The 17,608-nt window shown below is 44.6% G+C and overlaps 1 protein-coding gene across 1 annotated transcript in view; it reads right to left on the bottom strand.

Moving 5' to 3' along the window:
* TG (thyroglobulin) overlaps positions 1-17,608 on the bottom strand; it is a 199,420-nt gene that overhangs the window by 116,604 nt on the left and 65,208 nt on the right. Inside the window, exons 22-27 of the mRNA XM_063131335.1 lie at positions 16,005-16,175; positions 11,049-11,171; positions 8,092-8,207; positions 4,684-4,792; positions 2,972-3,169; positions 402-569 (exon numbers count right to left, since the gene is read on the bottom strand). Coding sequence (XP_062987405.1) covers positions 402-569; positions 2,972-3,169; positions 4,684-4,792; positions 8,092-8,207; positions 11,049-11,171; positions 16,005-16,175 — 885 coding nt within the window. The remainder of the gene's footprint in view (positions 1-401; positions 570-2,971; positions 3,170-4,683; positions 4,793-8,091; positions 8,208-11,048; positions 11,172-16,004; positions 16,176-17,608) is intronic.

Genomic DNA, 17,608 nt, shown 5'->3' with positions numbered 1-17,608 from the left:
AGAACTTAAGGCTGGATCACACCAAGGCCTATCTAGTGCAGCACTCTGCCTGCACAGTGGCCAACCAGATGTCTATGGGATGCCCACAAGCAGGAAATGAGTGCAACAGCACCCTCCTGCCCATGCTCCCCAGCAACTAGTGTACATTGGCATACTGCCTCTGATCCTGGAGGGAACCTATAACCATCATGGCTAGACGTTATTGTGGTTCTTTACTCCATGGGAAAGATCCAATGCTGTCCAGTTGTTGGTGCTACTTATGTTGTGCTAGCAGAAACCAATGCTCACACAATGTCCATAGCATAATGGGGTTCCCAGCCATACAATGCATGTTTCTGAGCAGCTGTGTGAAAGCAGAAAACAACACGGGTGCAGTATTACACTGGAAAATGGCTACTTACGTCCAGTGAGCACTTGGCCTCCGAAACGGAATGCATATTGCTTCTTTCGTTCATTGTACTTCGTTCTTTGACATGTGTCTCCTTGTTCACGCGTTGAGCTTCCATCCCAGTCTTTAATGTTGCAGATGAATGCATCTGGGTAGCTCATAAGACCACACAAGATGCTACCTGGATGCAGCCAAGGAAAGATTTACAGGTTTTCAGTTCTACTCCCTCAATGAATGGCCTTGCGGGGGTTTTGTTTATTCTGGCAGTCCAAATCTTGGAGAAAGGCTCTGTTATAACACTGAGGAAATTGCTGTTCTTGGAACCTGCCCTCCTCCAAAAAGGGATTCCTGCTTTTGCAAAGGAGACATTAGAAGATGCCCTCTTCCATTCCAGCACAGGGCAACTCTGGACTAAGGGTTGGGAAAGATAGTGGCACAACCCTAAATGCCTTGCAGTCCCTAAACATCAGAAGAACCCTGCTGGATCTGACCAAGGGTCCATCTGGTCCAGCATTCTGTCCACACAGTGGCCAACCAGCTGCCCATGGGCAGTGCACAAGCAAGACATGACGGCAACAGCAACTTCCCATCCATATTCCCTAGCAAATCATGTACTTAGGCGTACTGCATACTAGAGGTAACTTATAGCCATCAGGATAAGCAGCCATGGCCAGCCTTCCCCATCACGGTGTCCTCCAGCTGTGCTGGACTCCACACTCCAGGACAAATAACACTCCCCTGCTCCAACGTGGAAAGAGTCTCCCAACTCAATGGCCATGCCAACTGATGATGATGACAAGGGGGAAGGGGCAGTTCTGGGTTGAGGCTCACTCAATGGCCTGGTTTATATGATTGTGGCTTGTCACGTCATGTGAACCCTGTCAGAGTAGATTGTTGCCGTGGTTAACAAGCCGCCCCAGAGCCCTACAACAGCCCATGGATTCTGGGTGGCTTGTTAACTAGGGGTGAGCGAACTTCCAAGGCTCAGTTTGGCCTGGCATTTTCGCCTTTACCCTAGCGTCAATGGGGCCTTTCAGGCTGCCATTGGAGTGGGGGCGTGAGTGCACAATTTACGAAGCAGTGTGCAATTTCAGTGTGCCGGGGGATGACTGCCGAGTGCTCACTAGGGGCTCACGAGTGCTCAGGCAGGGGTCACGCTTGTGTCAGGAGCACCCAACTGAGTCGGTGGGGCTGCAAGGGATGGGGGGTCCGCTGGAATCCTGGACCCAGTCGGGCACTCATGGCATCCCTATTGTTAACCATAGCAACAAGCCACCCAGGCTGGGTTTGCATGACACAACAAGCCACACAGCTGAGGACAATTATGTTAATCCACCCAACGTGTGCAGTGTGGTTAACAAGCCACAACAGCTGATTAAATAATTCTGAGATCATGTGAACCAGATCCATGTTAGTATTTCTACTTAACTTTCTCCCAACTGCAATGGTTTTCTCAAAATGCGTGCCCCGCTGAGAGTGTGGCCATGGTCTCTTTGCTGCTTTTCACACATACCAATACTGTGTAGCTTGCCCTAGCTAACGTGAGGTGGCTGATCTGCCATCTATGTTTCATTGTTCAACTTCATACTGAAGACCTTTGCAACTTCTTGACTTGGCTGCCCAGAGAACGAGCTCAAGCCGGCATTTCTGTGTTTGCCTTCCCCAAACTGATGCCCTGCAGATGTGTTGGATGGGCTGGTTGGGGATGATGGGAGTTGTAGCCAAACATATTGGGCTGGTGGGTTGGGGATGATGGTTCTAGTTCAACACTTCTAGAGGGTGCCTGGTTGGGGAACGCTTTACATATAAAGCACTCCTCAATATGTAAAGATGTTGGAACTGTTCAGACTTCTTGCTTGAAAACCTGCATCTTCTTTGTTACTTGTGAATGATTATTTATTGACTGTTCCCTACAAACTGAAGTATGCAGTTTTAATGCATGACACAAAAGCTGAATTGTGTTGTTCTGTGATACTGTGGAATATATAAGTCTATAAGAAATTTCTGTTGCTTGCCTCATCTTCCTCCTCTGAGATGAAGCAGCATGTAGTAGCCTAGCTATCTTATTTTACACTAATTGAAGCTTCTGGACATTCTTCAAGGCAATCCCCATGTAGGCCACACTGCAGTAGTCTAAATGTGGTGTGACTAAGGCATGGACAACTCTTGCCAAACCAGGCCAACTCAGGAAAGATCGCAGGCAGTGTGCTAAACATAATTATGCAAACACACTCCTTGCCACCATGTCATCTGAGAATACAGGAAGAGGGCATGGTTAAGGAGGACTCCTAAACTATATTATACCCGATCTTTCAGGGGGTGTACAACAATCCCTTCCAGAATAGATTGATTCCCAATTCTTCTGGCCAAGAGCACCTTTGTGTTTTCTGGATGCATAACAACAAGCTTCCCTGAACAACGATTAATCGTGTAAGACTTAAAAACCCAGTCGTATTTGAAATAGGATCAACAAGACTGAGTTTCTCTGCTTTGCTTTGCTTTGAAAAAAAAAAGTTCCAGATTAAGAGGGATGAATTCAAGGATGAGTTTTCTCTTGCACATCTGCAGTCTGAATACAGTTACCTCCATCAAGTATGATCTGGCTCAAGATAAAGCCATCACAGCAAGCATCTTGGCTGCAAGCCTGGCGGCAGAAGAGATGAACATCGGTCAAAGATGTACCAGCTGCCGAGAGAACCAGATTGCGGTACACGCCAGAAACAACATCCTGGAAACCGGTCATCTCAAAGGTCTTGAGTCCAGCTGTAGTGAATTCTTGTCCTGGGAAGGAGCAGGAACAAAAAAATGTTCTCAAAAGGGAGCATACAACTCCCCTGTTAAAACAGCTCCACTGGCTTCCAGTTTGTTTCCAGGCGCAATTCAAAATGCTGGTTATGACTTATAAAGCCCTAGATGGCTCGGGTCCAGGTTAACTAGTTCAAAATATGGCAGCCAGGCTGGTCACTGGTACACCTAGGGGTGACCACGTTACACCAGTTTTAAAATCTCTTCACTGGCTGCCAATTAGTTTCCGGGTAAAGTATAAAGTGTTGGTTATCACCTTTAAAGCCCTACATGGTTTGGGCCCATGCTACCTGCGGGATCACATTCTCCCATACAATCCGTCCCGCACACTCAGGTCCTCTGGGAAGAATTTACTCCACCCAACAAAAACAAGGCTGACAACTATTACCCAGAGGACCTTTTCTTCTGCCGCTCCCAGTTTGTGGAATGGCTTGCCGGGAGAGATTCGTCAACTTAACAGTCTTCCAGAATTTAAGAAAGCTATCAAGACTGATCTCTTCCGGCAGGCCTACCCAGTTGAATTTTAAGATGCCTTTTTTAATGGTGTGCTGCTTTTAAACGTTTGAATTAGTTGTATGTATTTTATGGTGTTTTTATTTGTGTTGTACCCTGCCTCGATCCAGAGGGAGAGGCGGGTAACAAATAAAATTATTAGTATTATTAGTATTATTATTATTATCTGAAAGACCGTATTCTCTCTTTCAAGCCTGCCCGTGCTTTAAGGTCTTCAGGGGAAGCCCTTCTCTCAGTCCCACCACCATCACAGGCATGCCTGGTGGGAATGCGGGAGAGGGCCTTCTCGGTGGTTGCTCCAGTGATCTGGAACTCTTTTCCCAGGGAAACTAGACTGGCTCCTCGTTGATGTGCTTTAGGAGGCAGGCATACAAAAATGGACCCTTTTTTTGGAAAAGATAGTAAAGGTAATGACAGTTTTGATTTTTTTTTTAATTGCAGCGGATGCAGAAACGAAGACTTTCGAGGGAACATGAGTGTAAGTGACTCAGAAACAGAATGTTGCATCTATCCCTACCTTGGAAAGCCTCTGTTAGTAGGCGGACAAAGAATCAGACCTGATATAAGGCAGCTTCCTGTGTTTCATGTTCTACCACAAGGGTGTTGAACCTCTTTCAGCCATTTCGGGAAAGCTCTCGAGGGCCACATTTCAGCAGTGGGCGGTGCTTAAGGCAAAAGGGGGCAGGGCCAAAATACCTCCCTCCCACCACAGACCAGCATTTTTCAGCTTACAGGTTTTTCTTCCAGTAACGAAGCCATGGGAGAGGCATGCCAGCCTTCCAGAATGGGGAAAAATCCACACGAATCCAGGAAACTATAAAATGTCAGATGAAAGGGGTGTGTGGAAACAGGACAGCCATTTTGGCCCACAAGCCTGAGGTTCGACACACCTGTTCTAGAACAATAAGAATCTCCTTTAAAGCTCTTTGGTGCTCCCTTTTACTGACCAAAGATAACTAAAGCTATTTCGTACCTACCTTTTTTCAGGTACACCCTCACTGCATCCTTGTCCTGGCTTCTCACTCTAATTAGGCAGCTGAGATTAGCAATGCTTGTGGTGGCAGCGTTGTCCCATGCACCCTGAACCTAAGATAAGGATACACAGGTGGAATGTAACTTTGTGGTAGCAAAGAAACACACATTTTACTGAGTTCTCATGCTGTAATGTCATGTGAGGAGGGTTAGGCCAACCTGTACATACTTGGTTCATGGTTATGCTGAAAGGAACATAACGTCCACCACTTTATTTATTATTGCATTTATATCCCACCTTTTTTCCTGCAAGGAACCCAAGGCGGCGTACATAATCCTCCTCCTCTTCCTCTCCATTTTATCCTCACAACAACGACCCTTTGAGGTGGGTTGGGCTGAGAGTCTGTGACTGGCCCAAAGTCACCCAGTGGGTTTCCATTTATTTAATTATTTTATTATTGCATTTATATCCCACCTTTTTTCCCTCTAAGGAACCCAAGGTGGTGTACATAATCCTCATCCTCCTCTCTATTTTATCGTCACAACAACAACCCTGTGAGGTAGGTTGGGCTGAGAGTTTGTGACTGGCCCAAAGCATCCAGTGGGTTTCCATGGCCAAGTGGGGACTAGATCCCAGATCTCCCAACTCCCAGCCCAACGCTTTAGCCACTGTGATGGCCCCAGGGAGAGGTTTCATCTCTCTAATGAATGTCTTTAAGAAAATGTTGTCAACTTCATCTAACCAAGTATTGCTTGTAATGTCAGCTACCCAGGACCCAATCTAGAAGAATCGAAAGGAAATGAAGAAATTCATAGAGATGAAATACTTTGGTCTTCTCTGTAAGGTCTGCTCTGTAAGCAGGTTAAAACCCTTGAAAGGGGGAAATTGATGGCCCTAGGGAGAGGTTTCATCTCTCTGATGAATGTAATGTGTTAAGGGTTAAAGATGGCTTCTCTGCCAAAGGGTGGCTACATGTGGCTATATGCCAGATTTGCATTCCTTAATGGTGGACATCATGTCCTAGCAGACAAAGGGAAGAACTTTCGACCAATAGAGTATCCAATGTAACCTATGACTCGTTGAGATTGTGCACCTTAACTTGAAATTGAATGTAACTTAATTTGCTAATCCAGAACTGACCAATAGAAGGGTTAGAAAGAGACTAACACCCTCTTGTAGTCAGGGCCTGTATATACTGTGATATTTGTTTGTTCTGGGTGCCTCCATCTTGTGGAACCGGAGAGCACCCCCATACTGCAGTATCGGAAGTAAATGGATTAAGTGTATTCTCCAGCCTCATGTGTTTGATTGGCAACCAATCAAACACAGAGGGCAACCAGGATGATTAGAGGTCTAGAAACAAAGCCCTATGAAGAGAGACTGAAAGAACTGGGCATGTTTAGCCTGGAGAAGAGAAGAATTGAGGGGAGACATGATAGCACTCTTCAAATACTTAAAAGGTTGTCACACAGAGGAGGGCCAGGATCTCTTCTCGATCCTTCCAGAGTGCAGGACACGGAATAACGGGCTCAAGTTAAAGGAAGCCAGATTCCGGCTGGACATCAGGAAAAACTTCCTAACTGTTAGAGCAGTGCAACAGTGGAATCAGTTACCTAGGGAGGTTGTGGGCTCTCCCACACTAGAGGCATTCAAGAGGCAGCTGGACAACCATCTGTCAGGGATGCTTTAGGGTGGATTCGTGCATTGAGCAGGGGGTTGGACTCGATGGCCTTGTAGGCCCCTTCCAACTCTGCTATTCTATGATTCTATGATTCTATGATTGGCTATTAACGCGCCGGGGAAGTGGGCCTTTAAATCCCTGGTTAAGGGACAACAATTACACCAGTCCTACACTCTAGCCACTATATCACACTGGCTCTCACAATTTGGACTTACACTATGGTAGACTTATTGGTGGATGATACAAGCCAAGGAGGGAGCTGTTTCTTAGGGATCACTTCTCTGGACAGTGGTCTAAGGCCTAGAAGTAAATTTTGCCAAAGAGCCCACCCCCTTCAGACTACATAATAAAGGCAGCAATGACTGGTAGTAACAGCTTCATAGCTAGGAAGCACATGCACTGGAGAATGTCCCAGAGGTGATAACAAAATCAAAAACGAAGAGAGATATGGAACTTTTGGGGTTACTCAACTCCATGCATGCCAGGAGATCAGTAGTTAATTTTCTTGGAAAAGGCCAGGGAAGAATTTAGAGCCCGGCAGCAGCTCAGCCAATAAGAGAACTCTTGCCAGATGGAATGTGCACAGCTCTTCTTTGTAGGCTATGTGCCTGCAAGGAGCATAGCCTTTCTAGACTTCATAAGCTCTCATTGCCCAACCCAAAGAATTTCTGCTCAAATGGATGTCCATGACAGAACTGGGCAAACTTCAGGCTTGTGTGATTGATTTCATTTTTAATAGAATCCTGGGATCCATCACTAGAAGCAGGTGTGAAAGGCGTATACTTAGGATGAAAGAATTCTGAGCCCACTCATTTGTTTTGGGGTCCTGGAATGGAGCTCAAGCCACTTTCACACCCCTTAACCACCACCCCTCTTTCTTCATTTCAGCAGGACAAGTTAAGGCACAGGGAATTCATTTTATTGCCTTGTTTTAAACAATTGCAAACTGGAAATCTTTGCAATTCTTCTGCAAATCAACCTAAGCTAGGTACATCTAAAGCAGGGGGGGAAGTAACATTCAGCCCACGAGCCTTTTTTGCAGCCCACACCTCTGTCCCTACTGGTGTCACACCACGGAACTTGCCACTGGCATTCAGTGGTGCAGCAGCAAAACCACCCCTGTTATTTCTCTCTAAAACAAGGCAAAGTCCTGCTCCCTGGAAACGTTTAATGAGAAATTGCCACCTTTTTTTGCCACTGCTGCCTCCACACCACCTGCACAACCGTTGTGTTGTGTGTTGTGTGGAGGGCTCTGTTGCATTGAGTGGACTTTTCCCACTGGCTACAGAGTTCTCTGGCAAGAGCAGCGAAAGGAGGGAGTGCCACTCTAAGGAGAGCGGCTGGGATTGGGTTGGGTGTTTTTTTTTTCCAGCGATGGCTGATGGGATACCATCAGGAGGACTAGGGGAGAAGAGAGTGCAGATGAACTGTCAATCAAACATCACATTGCCTTGAATTCAACTCCATGGGAGCCCACACTCACACAACAGAGGAGTTAGAACAAACTCAACCATTGAGTGGAGTTTTCCCAATGTGTAGAGAAAAGTGTTGTTTTTACTGAGCCAGTCTGTAGGATCACAACCTCCAGGCTCCTTCTCTTTAATATACCAGGGCTATACAGCACCTGCCAACTTTATGAAGAGCCAAGAGGTTGTAGGTATACATCCAAATAGCAGCCTCTCAACCCCCACCCAGATCATCAGCATGGCAAATTCAACTGCATTCAGTTACCAGTCCAGAAGCAGAACAATTGTAATTCCTCTCCTGAGCGCTGTAGAGCTCACACAGCATTTCAGGCCCTGCAGCAGACAATGTGAGAAACCCACACGACGCATCCTTCTCGCACTCTGAAAGTACAAAAAGACACATAGCACAAACCCTACATTCAGACTTTTGCGGGGGGGGGGGGAGGAATAGCTTCTACCTTTGAAGCTGAGGGAATGTTGCTGGTGCTCATTTGACGAGGACGTCAACTGAAGGCGCATTCCTCTGCCGTAGGCATGCACACAGCACATTTTCTTAGGGTGTGCACCCAGGGATTATTATTTTTTAAAGGCGAACATTTATTGAATACTCAGTCATAAAGGGCATTATTTTCAGTCATTTATTTATTAAACACTGTAGACACTGATGCTCTACTCAGCATCTGGCTTGCCTGACCACAGCTGCTCAAGCAGAAGCCTAGTGGCTGAGGGCCACAGCTCCCAGCAGAGAGGTTCCCAGAAGAGCAACTCATTTTCACTCCTGATGCTGGGAGCAATGGTGATCGCTTGGAGGCAGCGATGCTTCATCGTGGCAGCGGTGCAGCCAAAGGGCAGCTGGAGGGCTGTTCCCACTGTGTCTGGATCCCTACTCAATGCCCCCCTCAATTGAGTGATCATTGCTTGAGACATTAGGGTGTGCCTGATCACACCCAGCACACCCCTTGCGCACAACTATGTCCTCTGTCAACTGCATTGGCTCCCAATTGTCTTCGGTCCATTCAGAGAAAGGTTAACACCTTTTCCTAGACATCTATCTATTTATTTATTTATTTATTTATTTATTTATTTATTACATTTATATACCACCCCATAGCCAAAGCTCTCTGGGCAGTTTACAGATACTCCACGTTTTTTAAATGGTGCCTAATAGTAAAATGCTTTCTTCTTCCTAAACTTGGGAACCAGAAATTGGAAACTGAAACAGATGGAATGTCACCATGAAGCGGTACCCAACATTTGGGGGTGGGGGGAACTCCCTTGTGTAGTTTGGGAGACAGAAAATACACAGATTACAGAGGTGATCCATGACCCCTGTCGGAATGAATAGGACTGTTCAACTCAACTGATTCAAACGTTGAAAATATGCAGCCTACCATGCTGGATTCATGCCTCTTTCATGGGGATGGAATTGAATTCAGGGTTCTCGGTCAAATATCTTGACATATTGGATCGTGTTTGCAGCGGGGGGGTGGGGGTGTTACTCTGCGCTGGGATAATATCACTCCACTTTCTTTCAAACTGTGTATTACTATACACTTGTTATCTGCCGCTAAGGTTGTTCTTTCCCGGATTGGAAAACTGCAAACATACCAGTTAGCGGGTATTCCCTATCTGGCCTGCCAGCTTCTTTCTCCAGCCTTGCCCCATCGCCTGGCAGGGGAAAGCTCTTATCTCCAAACAGCAGCTAATTTATCAGATTTTCCCTGTTAAGCACTGAGCAGAAAAGCCTTTTTTCCTCAACACTCAGTGGTTAAAAGTTCTTATATTTTGTTTTCAAGCAAAGTGACACAGCTGACACAATGGGACATATTGCGCCCTCCCCATCTGACTGAAGCCACGCCCAATGGCACCCCTAGGCACGGCTCCTATCATGATGCATATAGCCCCAGAGGGAGGCCTGAGGAACCGTGGTGGGGAGGTGGCAGCTTATAACTTTGTCCTTCAGACATCTCCTCCTTGGCTTCAAACTGTGCCAGCTGCAAAGCTCTGCACTGAATGAGGGAAGTCTTCCACCTAGTGACTGAAGATGATACTGCAGGCTTCAAAACACAGGGACACATTTAATGTATTTAAAATTAATTAATGTAATTTAAAAACCAACTGTGAGTTGAATACCTCTAGGGTTCCCTTATTACATATGCCAAGTTTCAAGTGTCTAGGTTTCATGGTCTTGAACAAATTTCTCACTTATCCATGACTATCCCATTGGTGTCCTATTTGTGGTCATTTTCCAAACCTGTTCAGAGTTCAATACTGAAGAACATGAGAAAAGCCTTCTGGAACAGACCAGAAGCCTATCAAGTTCAACATTGTTCCAACAATGGCCGACCAGCTGCCTTTGTGAAGTACACAAGCAGGACATGAATGTAACAGCACCCTCCTGCATTTATTCCCCAGCAAATGGCATAGAGAGTCATGCTGCTCCCAATACTGGAAGTAATATATAGCCATCATGACTTGCACTCATGTCTCCCCTCAATCTTCTCTTCTCCAGGCTAAACATGCCCAGCTGTTTCAGTCTCTCTTCATAGGGCTTTGTTTCCAGACCCCTGATCATCCGTGTTCAGAGTTGGGCAACAAGGAAGATCAGGGGTCTGGAAACAAAGCCCTATGAAGAGAGACTGAAAGAACTGGGCATGTTGAGCCTGGTGAAGAGAAGATTGAGGGGAGACAGGATAGCACTCTTCAAATACTAGAAAGGTTGTCACACAGAGGAGGGCCAGGATCTCTTCTCGATCATCCCAGAGTGCAGGACATGGAATAATGGGCTGAAGTTACAGGAAGCCAGATTCCGGATGGACATCAGGAAAAACTTCCTGACTGTTAGAGCAGTACGACAATGTAATCAGTGACCTAGGGAGGTTGTGGGCTCTCCCACACTAGAGGCATTCAAGAGGCAGCTGGACAACCATCTGTCAGGTGTGCTTTAGGGTAGATTCCTGCACTGAGTGGGGAGTGGGACTCAATGGCCCTTCCAACTCTACTATTCTATGATTTTATGATTCTATGATACCCTCATTCTTCATGAATATAAGAACATAAAAGCAAGTGGCATAGGCAAACAATTCATGGCCATCAATGCCTCTTGCACTATTTTCAGCACTGTGAAAAATGAAAAGAAAAACTATAAGCTGCTTCCAGACCAGCTTTTACACAAAAGGTTAACCTCTTCGGTGAAGTGGAAACAGCAAGCCACTCCCTTACCTGCAATGCACTGTTGGAGTGCGCTCCCAGGTCCTCCTTGGATTGTTTTCGATCCAATAATCTCTGCCTCCCCTGTCGCAAAGGAAAGCCTGGAAGCAGGAACCTTCTCAAAACGTCTGAGGACTGAAATGAAAAAGAAAACCAAGAACTCTCATATTTGACCATCTTTGTTTATAAGTACTATCAGAGATGCCATTCCAGATTTGAGTGAAATCTAGATACAAATGTAAAAAAATTGGTATAACATAAACAGAACTACAATAAATCTCACCGCGGCAGGGAAGTTAGTGGCCAGGTGACCTCTGTGCATGGTCAGTCAGTTGTCCAGCTGCTAAGTGTGGATGGGCAACTTCAACACCCTTTTCAAACTCTCCCTTCTTAGGGTTCATTGGGTAAAATACAACATAAGTCCTCCTTAGAGAAGACCCATTAAAATAAATGGAATTAAAGTCAACCATGATTTTACTCTTATCTTTAAATTGGACTAGTCAGCCCTTTAAACAGAGAATGGCTTCAAAAAGAGGACTGTCCTCTGTAGCATAAGACCACCCTACTTTGGTTTAACCCCTTAGTCCCCACATATCTGCAACTGAAAGACAGCCAGGTATGGGAAGCTGCGTTTGCTCATCTTCATCTCAAATTGCTGGTTGGCTGCCCCATGGGACTGCTTTGAAGATTGGGGAAGTGATGCTCTGGGAGAGGGTGTTTAACCCTTTCTCCCAGTACCCTTCCCCCAACATAAATCCCCCACCCCAGCTGCTATTAGCTCTGAGGTCAAGTACAACTGTTGTTTCTGTTTTCCCTGCCCCAACAACCCAAAATGCTAATAGCACCTGGCTGTGGAGTGAGGTACCTTACATCAAGGAACAAAATGGAATCAAATGGTTTGAAACCTTATCCCAGAGCACTACTTCCCCAGAGGGTGCTATGGATCATCATTATCATCATCATCATCATCATCATCATCTCTTTTCCTGCTCGTGGCAGTTTTACTAGATGGACATAATGGGCTATGCCAAATCATGTTGTCTTTTACTGATTCAGGAATTTCCTGACCATTGAACCTGTTTTAAGTGTGACCTTCAGTTCCTGAAGGTTTTCTGTAAAAAATAATAATTGCTATGATGCAGGTGACTAATGGAATAATTGTGACCTATTCCTGTTGCCATAGTTCTTTAACTTCCATGGCCGGTGGTGTATATTTTTCTCTCTTCTCCTCTTGCTTTTCTACATTTTTTGTCATTAGGTATTGCTATGTCAATGAGGTACATGTGTTTTTCTTTTTTGTCTATGGCCAGATCTACACTAAGCAGGATATAACACTTTGAAAGAAGTTTGGAAACAGTATATGGAATGTGTCCTGTGGCCCAATAGTTGTCAAAACCATTATTAACTGTTATAAAGCAGTAGTGTAGATCCTGCCCAGAACTGTAATATCTGGTCAGTTACAAGATATTGTTTTGTCCGTATGAATTTTTCTGACCCAGAATATTTTATGATCTACATTTTCCAAGATTGCTTCAGGTGAGTATGTATAGTATGGTATAGGTTGTTTCATGGGATTGAATTTGATGGCCAGTTGTTGATGAATTATTTTTGCAGCTGTATTGTGTCTGTCTGTATAGTCCATTCCTGCCAGAATTTTACATCCTCTTGTTACATAGTCTATTGTTTCTTGGAACTGATGACATTTTCTACATGAATCTGTTCTTACACTGTTAACTTTTATGATGCATTTTTGGTAGTTCCTGGTTGCTATAACTTGATCCATCATCATCATCATCATCATTATTATTATTATTATTATTATTATTATTATTTCAAAAAAGTAGTCTTTTGCCCATGAAACGTCATAAATATGTTAGCCTTCAAGACACCTCAGGACATGTTGCCTTTGCTACTACAGACTAACACAGCTATTCATCTGGAATTGGTCTCTTTTTACAGCCGTTCCTAAATTAATGCCAAATGTTGCACCGGGAATGTGTCTGACAGAGTTTCCAGAGTCCAGGGGTGGCCAGCTTGATCCCAAAGGATAGGAGATTAAAAAAAAGTGAAATTAGCTCTCATTAAAGCAATTTAAGCTTATCGTATCTTGGCTCTTAAGACTTCTCCCCTTTCTAGTCTCTCCAGCATTGCTTTAAAAGGAAGAAAATTAAAGATAAGGAGCCAGTCAGGAAAAAAAAGTAGTGGCATCCCCTAATGCACTGTCACAAACACAGTTGAATATACAGGGATTCAAACCCAGATCTTTAATAGCAAAGCAATCAAAACATTGGACCTGGATGCATGAATTGGTCCACTTTGTTGGCTTCCACATTCAAAAGTTTAAAATCTCAACTCTTTTTTTGTCTCAGATATGGAGAATGTTGTTAATGTCGATAAATACTTATCAAAACTACGTAGCTGAAGCCCAATTCTAACCCATCCCTACTGCTTGTCCCTTTCATGTAGAAGACATTCCTGATTCAACCTACTCTGCTGCTAAGATCATCTTCTTGGCTCACCGCTCTGACCATGTTACTCCACTTCTGAAATCTCTTCATTGGCTTCCAATTCACTTCAGAATCCAATATAAACTTCTCCTGTTGACCTACAAAGCTTTTCACTGTCTAGCTCCTTCCTATCTCTCCTCTCTCATCTCACACTATTCCCCCACTCGTGCTCTTCGCTCCTCTGATGCCATGTTTCTCACCTGCCCAAGGGTCTCTCCTTCCCTTGCTCGGCTTCGTCCATTTTCTTCTGCTGCCCCTTACGCCTGGAACGCTCTTCCAGAACATTTGAGAACTACAAGTTCAATCGCAGCTTTTAAAGCTCAGCTAAAAACTTTTCTTTTTCCTAAAGCTTTTAAAACTTGATTTTGTTCTGACTTTATACTGCTAGTTTTACCCTACCCTGTGCCTGTTTGGTGCATTCTCTTTCCCTCCTTATTGTTTTATTATGATTTTATTAGAATGTAAGCCTATGCGGCAGGGTCTTGCTATTTACTGTTTTACTCTGTACAGTACCATGTACATTGATGGTGCTAAATAAATAAATAAATAAATAAATAAATAAATAAATAAATAATAATAATAACCCTGTGGCTTTTTCCCCCAAGCAGAAATGACACTTGATCAAAAGCACCTGCAAGCCACAGTACTGACAATAGCCACCATTTGTTTCTGATCAGTGTAGGCTGCTTTTGCTTTCGGAGGACAAATGACAGTTCGGAAGGCTCATCTCTGATGTATATTTTGCGGTCCTGAACAGAGACGTCGAAAGCAAACTTTGCTCTCAGATCCTCTCTCGCCACGAAGCTCTTTCATGTGGCCTGCACATTTTTGGTGGGTTTTCTTTCGAACGTCAGATTGAGCTTTTATATTGTATTTTACATTATGTTGGTTTATACTTTGAATGGTTTTTAATTTTTGTGAACCGCCCAGAGAGCTCCAGCTATTGGGCGGTATAGAAATGAAATAAATAAATAAATAAATAAATAAATAAATAAATAAATACTTGGGCAAACAAGGCAGTGGGTGTCAGTTGTGGAAGGAGTTAGCGAGCAAGTTTGTATGGTCAGTAACGGAGCAGCAATTATTCCACCAGCGTTCCGAAGTAGATAAATCAACATCTATTTATCAAACCAACATAGGTTGGTGTAGGGCAGACCTAAGGACAAGAGAATCCCTCTTGTCTTCAATCCCTTTGTTTAGCTTCTCCTGAATCCTAGTTCAATTGAAATAATTTGTAAAATTGGTTTTGGAATTAGAGCATTTTTAGTTCGTTATAGCCTTCACATCCCCCAGCTCATTGTCATCTTTTTGTCAGCTACGTTTCCATTGTGTGTAGATAAAACCCAATGTAACATAAGAAGTTAAGCAGAGCCTTGGTGGATCAGGCCAAGGGTCCATCTAGTCCAGCACTCTGTTCACACAGTGGCCAACCAGCTGTTGACCAGGGACCCACAAGCAGGACATGGTGCAACACCACCCTCCTACCCCTGTTCCCCAGCAGCTTGTGTATACAGACTTACTGCCTCTAATACTGGAAGATTTGACAAAGTTTACATACATCTAGCTTGGTTTTGGGTGTTAGTCTTGAACCACCAAGCAGAATTAGGGATGGGGAAGAATTTCAGTTCAGTTTAACTCTGATAAGAATTTACTAAAATTCACAAATTCCTCCATATTTGAGACAGAAAAAATCAAATGTGGGAAAAACTGAAATCCATCCACCTTTGGGTGTTCAGCTTATAAAAGCATGGCGTCAAATCCTTGTGTATTCAACCATGCTAGTGCTGACTTGGGATTGCCATCTCTCTATTATGACAAGCTTCTCATCGCTAATAGCTATGTGGCAACTTTGCATCTGCAGACAGTAACCAAATGTGGACTCCATGGCTTGAACATCAGCCACTTCCCCCCATCCCATCCCATCCCATCCCATCTCTCTCTCTCTCTCTGTCTTGCTTTGATTGCCACCTTGCTTGATGAAGAGATCTGGGGAACCCAAAAGCTTGCACAGTATTTTGCCACCTTTGAGCTACCCTAATAAAGATATTATACAGATTTTAGGAATGATATTTTGGAATTTATAACTTTATGACTTCTCTGAAGAAATAGAGGAACAATACTGATGGGTTGAGGGATACAGAGCACAGGAAGGAAGACATAGCCAAGGAGTTTCAAAACATGAATAGATTTGTTGGTATACCAGCAGCCTCTTGATTCCTTTTACAGGGACCCCTATTACCACAACACTGCAGCCAAGGGGGAATGAGGCATAGCAACAACGGACTTACAAACATGGCTGGAAGCAACAGACATCCACCTTTCTGAATTGTCAGAGCTGCTTTTTAGGTGGCTCCCAATTGGCCAGTGTTCACCTGAATCCACCTTGAGGGGCATTCTTGCATGCACTTGCTTGTGTTGAGATTTGACCTGCGTGTAATGAAAGCTTGACCAGCCCACTCACCTGAACACTGTGAATCACTAAGTGGGCCATCCGTTTCTGTCCAATCCAATATCTCTCCAAGGCTATCAACACAGAACGATTTTTGGGTGGTAGGGTCTTCATAGGAAGGTCTATATTGGCCACTTTCGTCACAGCGCACACCTTGTTCATCCATTTGGCAGTCAGTAAGACCTATTGCAGGAGAACAGAAAGGGAAAAGTGTTGGGATTGATTTTTGTTTGGTAGTTCTAGATTCTCAAGTCCACCATTTTAGAATGAGTCGGTTCAGCCTCCAGCTGGGATTTCTGTCACCTAGTGTACATTTCTGTCACCTAGTGTACACCTAGTGTACATATCAGGGGTAGGAAAGTTGTGGCCCTCCAGATGTTGTTGGACTGGGCTCCTCACTTCAAGAAGGATGCGGACAAGCTGGAGCGTGTTTAGAGGAGGGCAATGAAGATGATCAGGGGTCTGGAAACAAAGCCCTATGAAGAGAGACTGAAAGAACTGGGCATGTTTAGCCTGGAGAAGAGAAGATTGAGGGGAGACATGATAGCACTCTTCCAATACTTAAAAGGTTGTCATACAGAGGAGGGCCAGGATCTCTTCTTGATCCTCCCAGAGTGCAGGACACGGAGTAATGGGCTGAAGTTACAGGAAGCCAGATTCTGGCAGGACATCAGGAAAACTTCCTGACTGTTAGAGCAGTACGACAATGGAACCAATGACCTAGGGAGGTCGTGGGCTCTCATACACTAGAGGCATTCAAGAGGCAGCTGGACAGCCATCTGTCAGGTATGCTTTAAGGTAGATTCCTACAATAGGCAGGGATTTGGACTCGTAGGCCCCTTCCAGCTCTACTATTCTATGATTCTATGACTTCAACCTCCATCATCCCCAGTATCATGGGCAATAGACAGAAATGATGATATCTGTGGTCTACCAACTTCTGGAGAGCCCATCCCTGCCCTATATTATAGCTTGTAGAAAGCATAGTACAGTGGTGTTGACCCTCAGGCCCTGGGGCCAATTCCAACTTTCCTGGAGACCAATCTGGACCTCAGGGGCTCCTCTGATGGCTCCTCCCCTTCCCCAAGCTCCACCCCTTTCCCCAACCATCAATGTTCAGTGGGTTTTGTGCAGCTGTTTTTACACCATTCTAACAGGTCAAAATGCCTCTTCCAAAGCTTTGTCACTGGCAGTAAGAGCTTTAAGCTAAACTATCCTCAAATTTCTGGTATTTTAAAAGGAGATATTGGGATGGAAATAAGGGCCAGCCCTGCCATGAAGCAGAGTGAGAAAGCTGCCTCAGGGAGATGACCGGTATGTCTTGAAAGGGCAGCAAATCTGTTTGCATGAGGGTTGGATCCAATCTTCAGACTACAAGGTGGTGGAGTGGACTATACAACTTCAGCTCCATCCAGGTTTTGGGGTGGAAGTAAGGGCCAGCGCTAAATTAGGCAGAGTGATTTTGTGTCATGAAAGGGCAGCAAATTCATTAGTTCTTTATTATTGCTTTCTTTACTCGCAAGAAGGGTGCTTGTGGGATTTTCTGCCTCAGCAGTCAAAAACATGGACAGCTTTGGGTACTATGTACTTTGTCTTTCAGTGGTGGGGAGGCAAAA

Source organism: Elgaria multicarinata, chromosome 7, assembly GCF_023053635.1.
Source record: "Elgaria multicarinata webbii isolate HBS135686 ecotype San Diego chromosome 7, rElgMul1.1.pri, whole genome shotgun sequence".
Taxonomy (NCBI): domain Eukaryota; kingdom Metazoa; phylum Chordata; class Lepidosauria; order Squamata; family Anguidae; genus Elgaria; species Elgaria multicarinata.
Note: the sequence above shows the minus strand (reverse complement) of the source record. Positions and strands in the feature narration are given on the sequence as shown.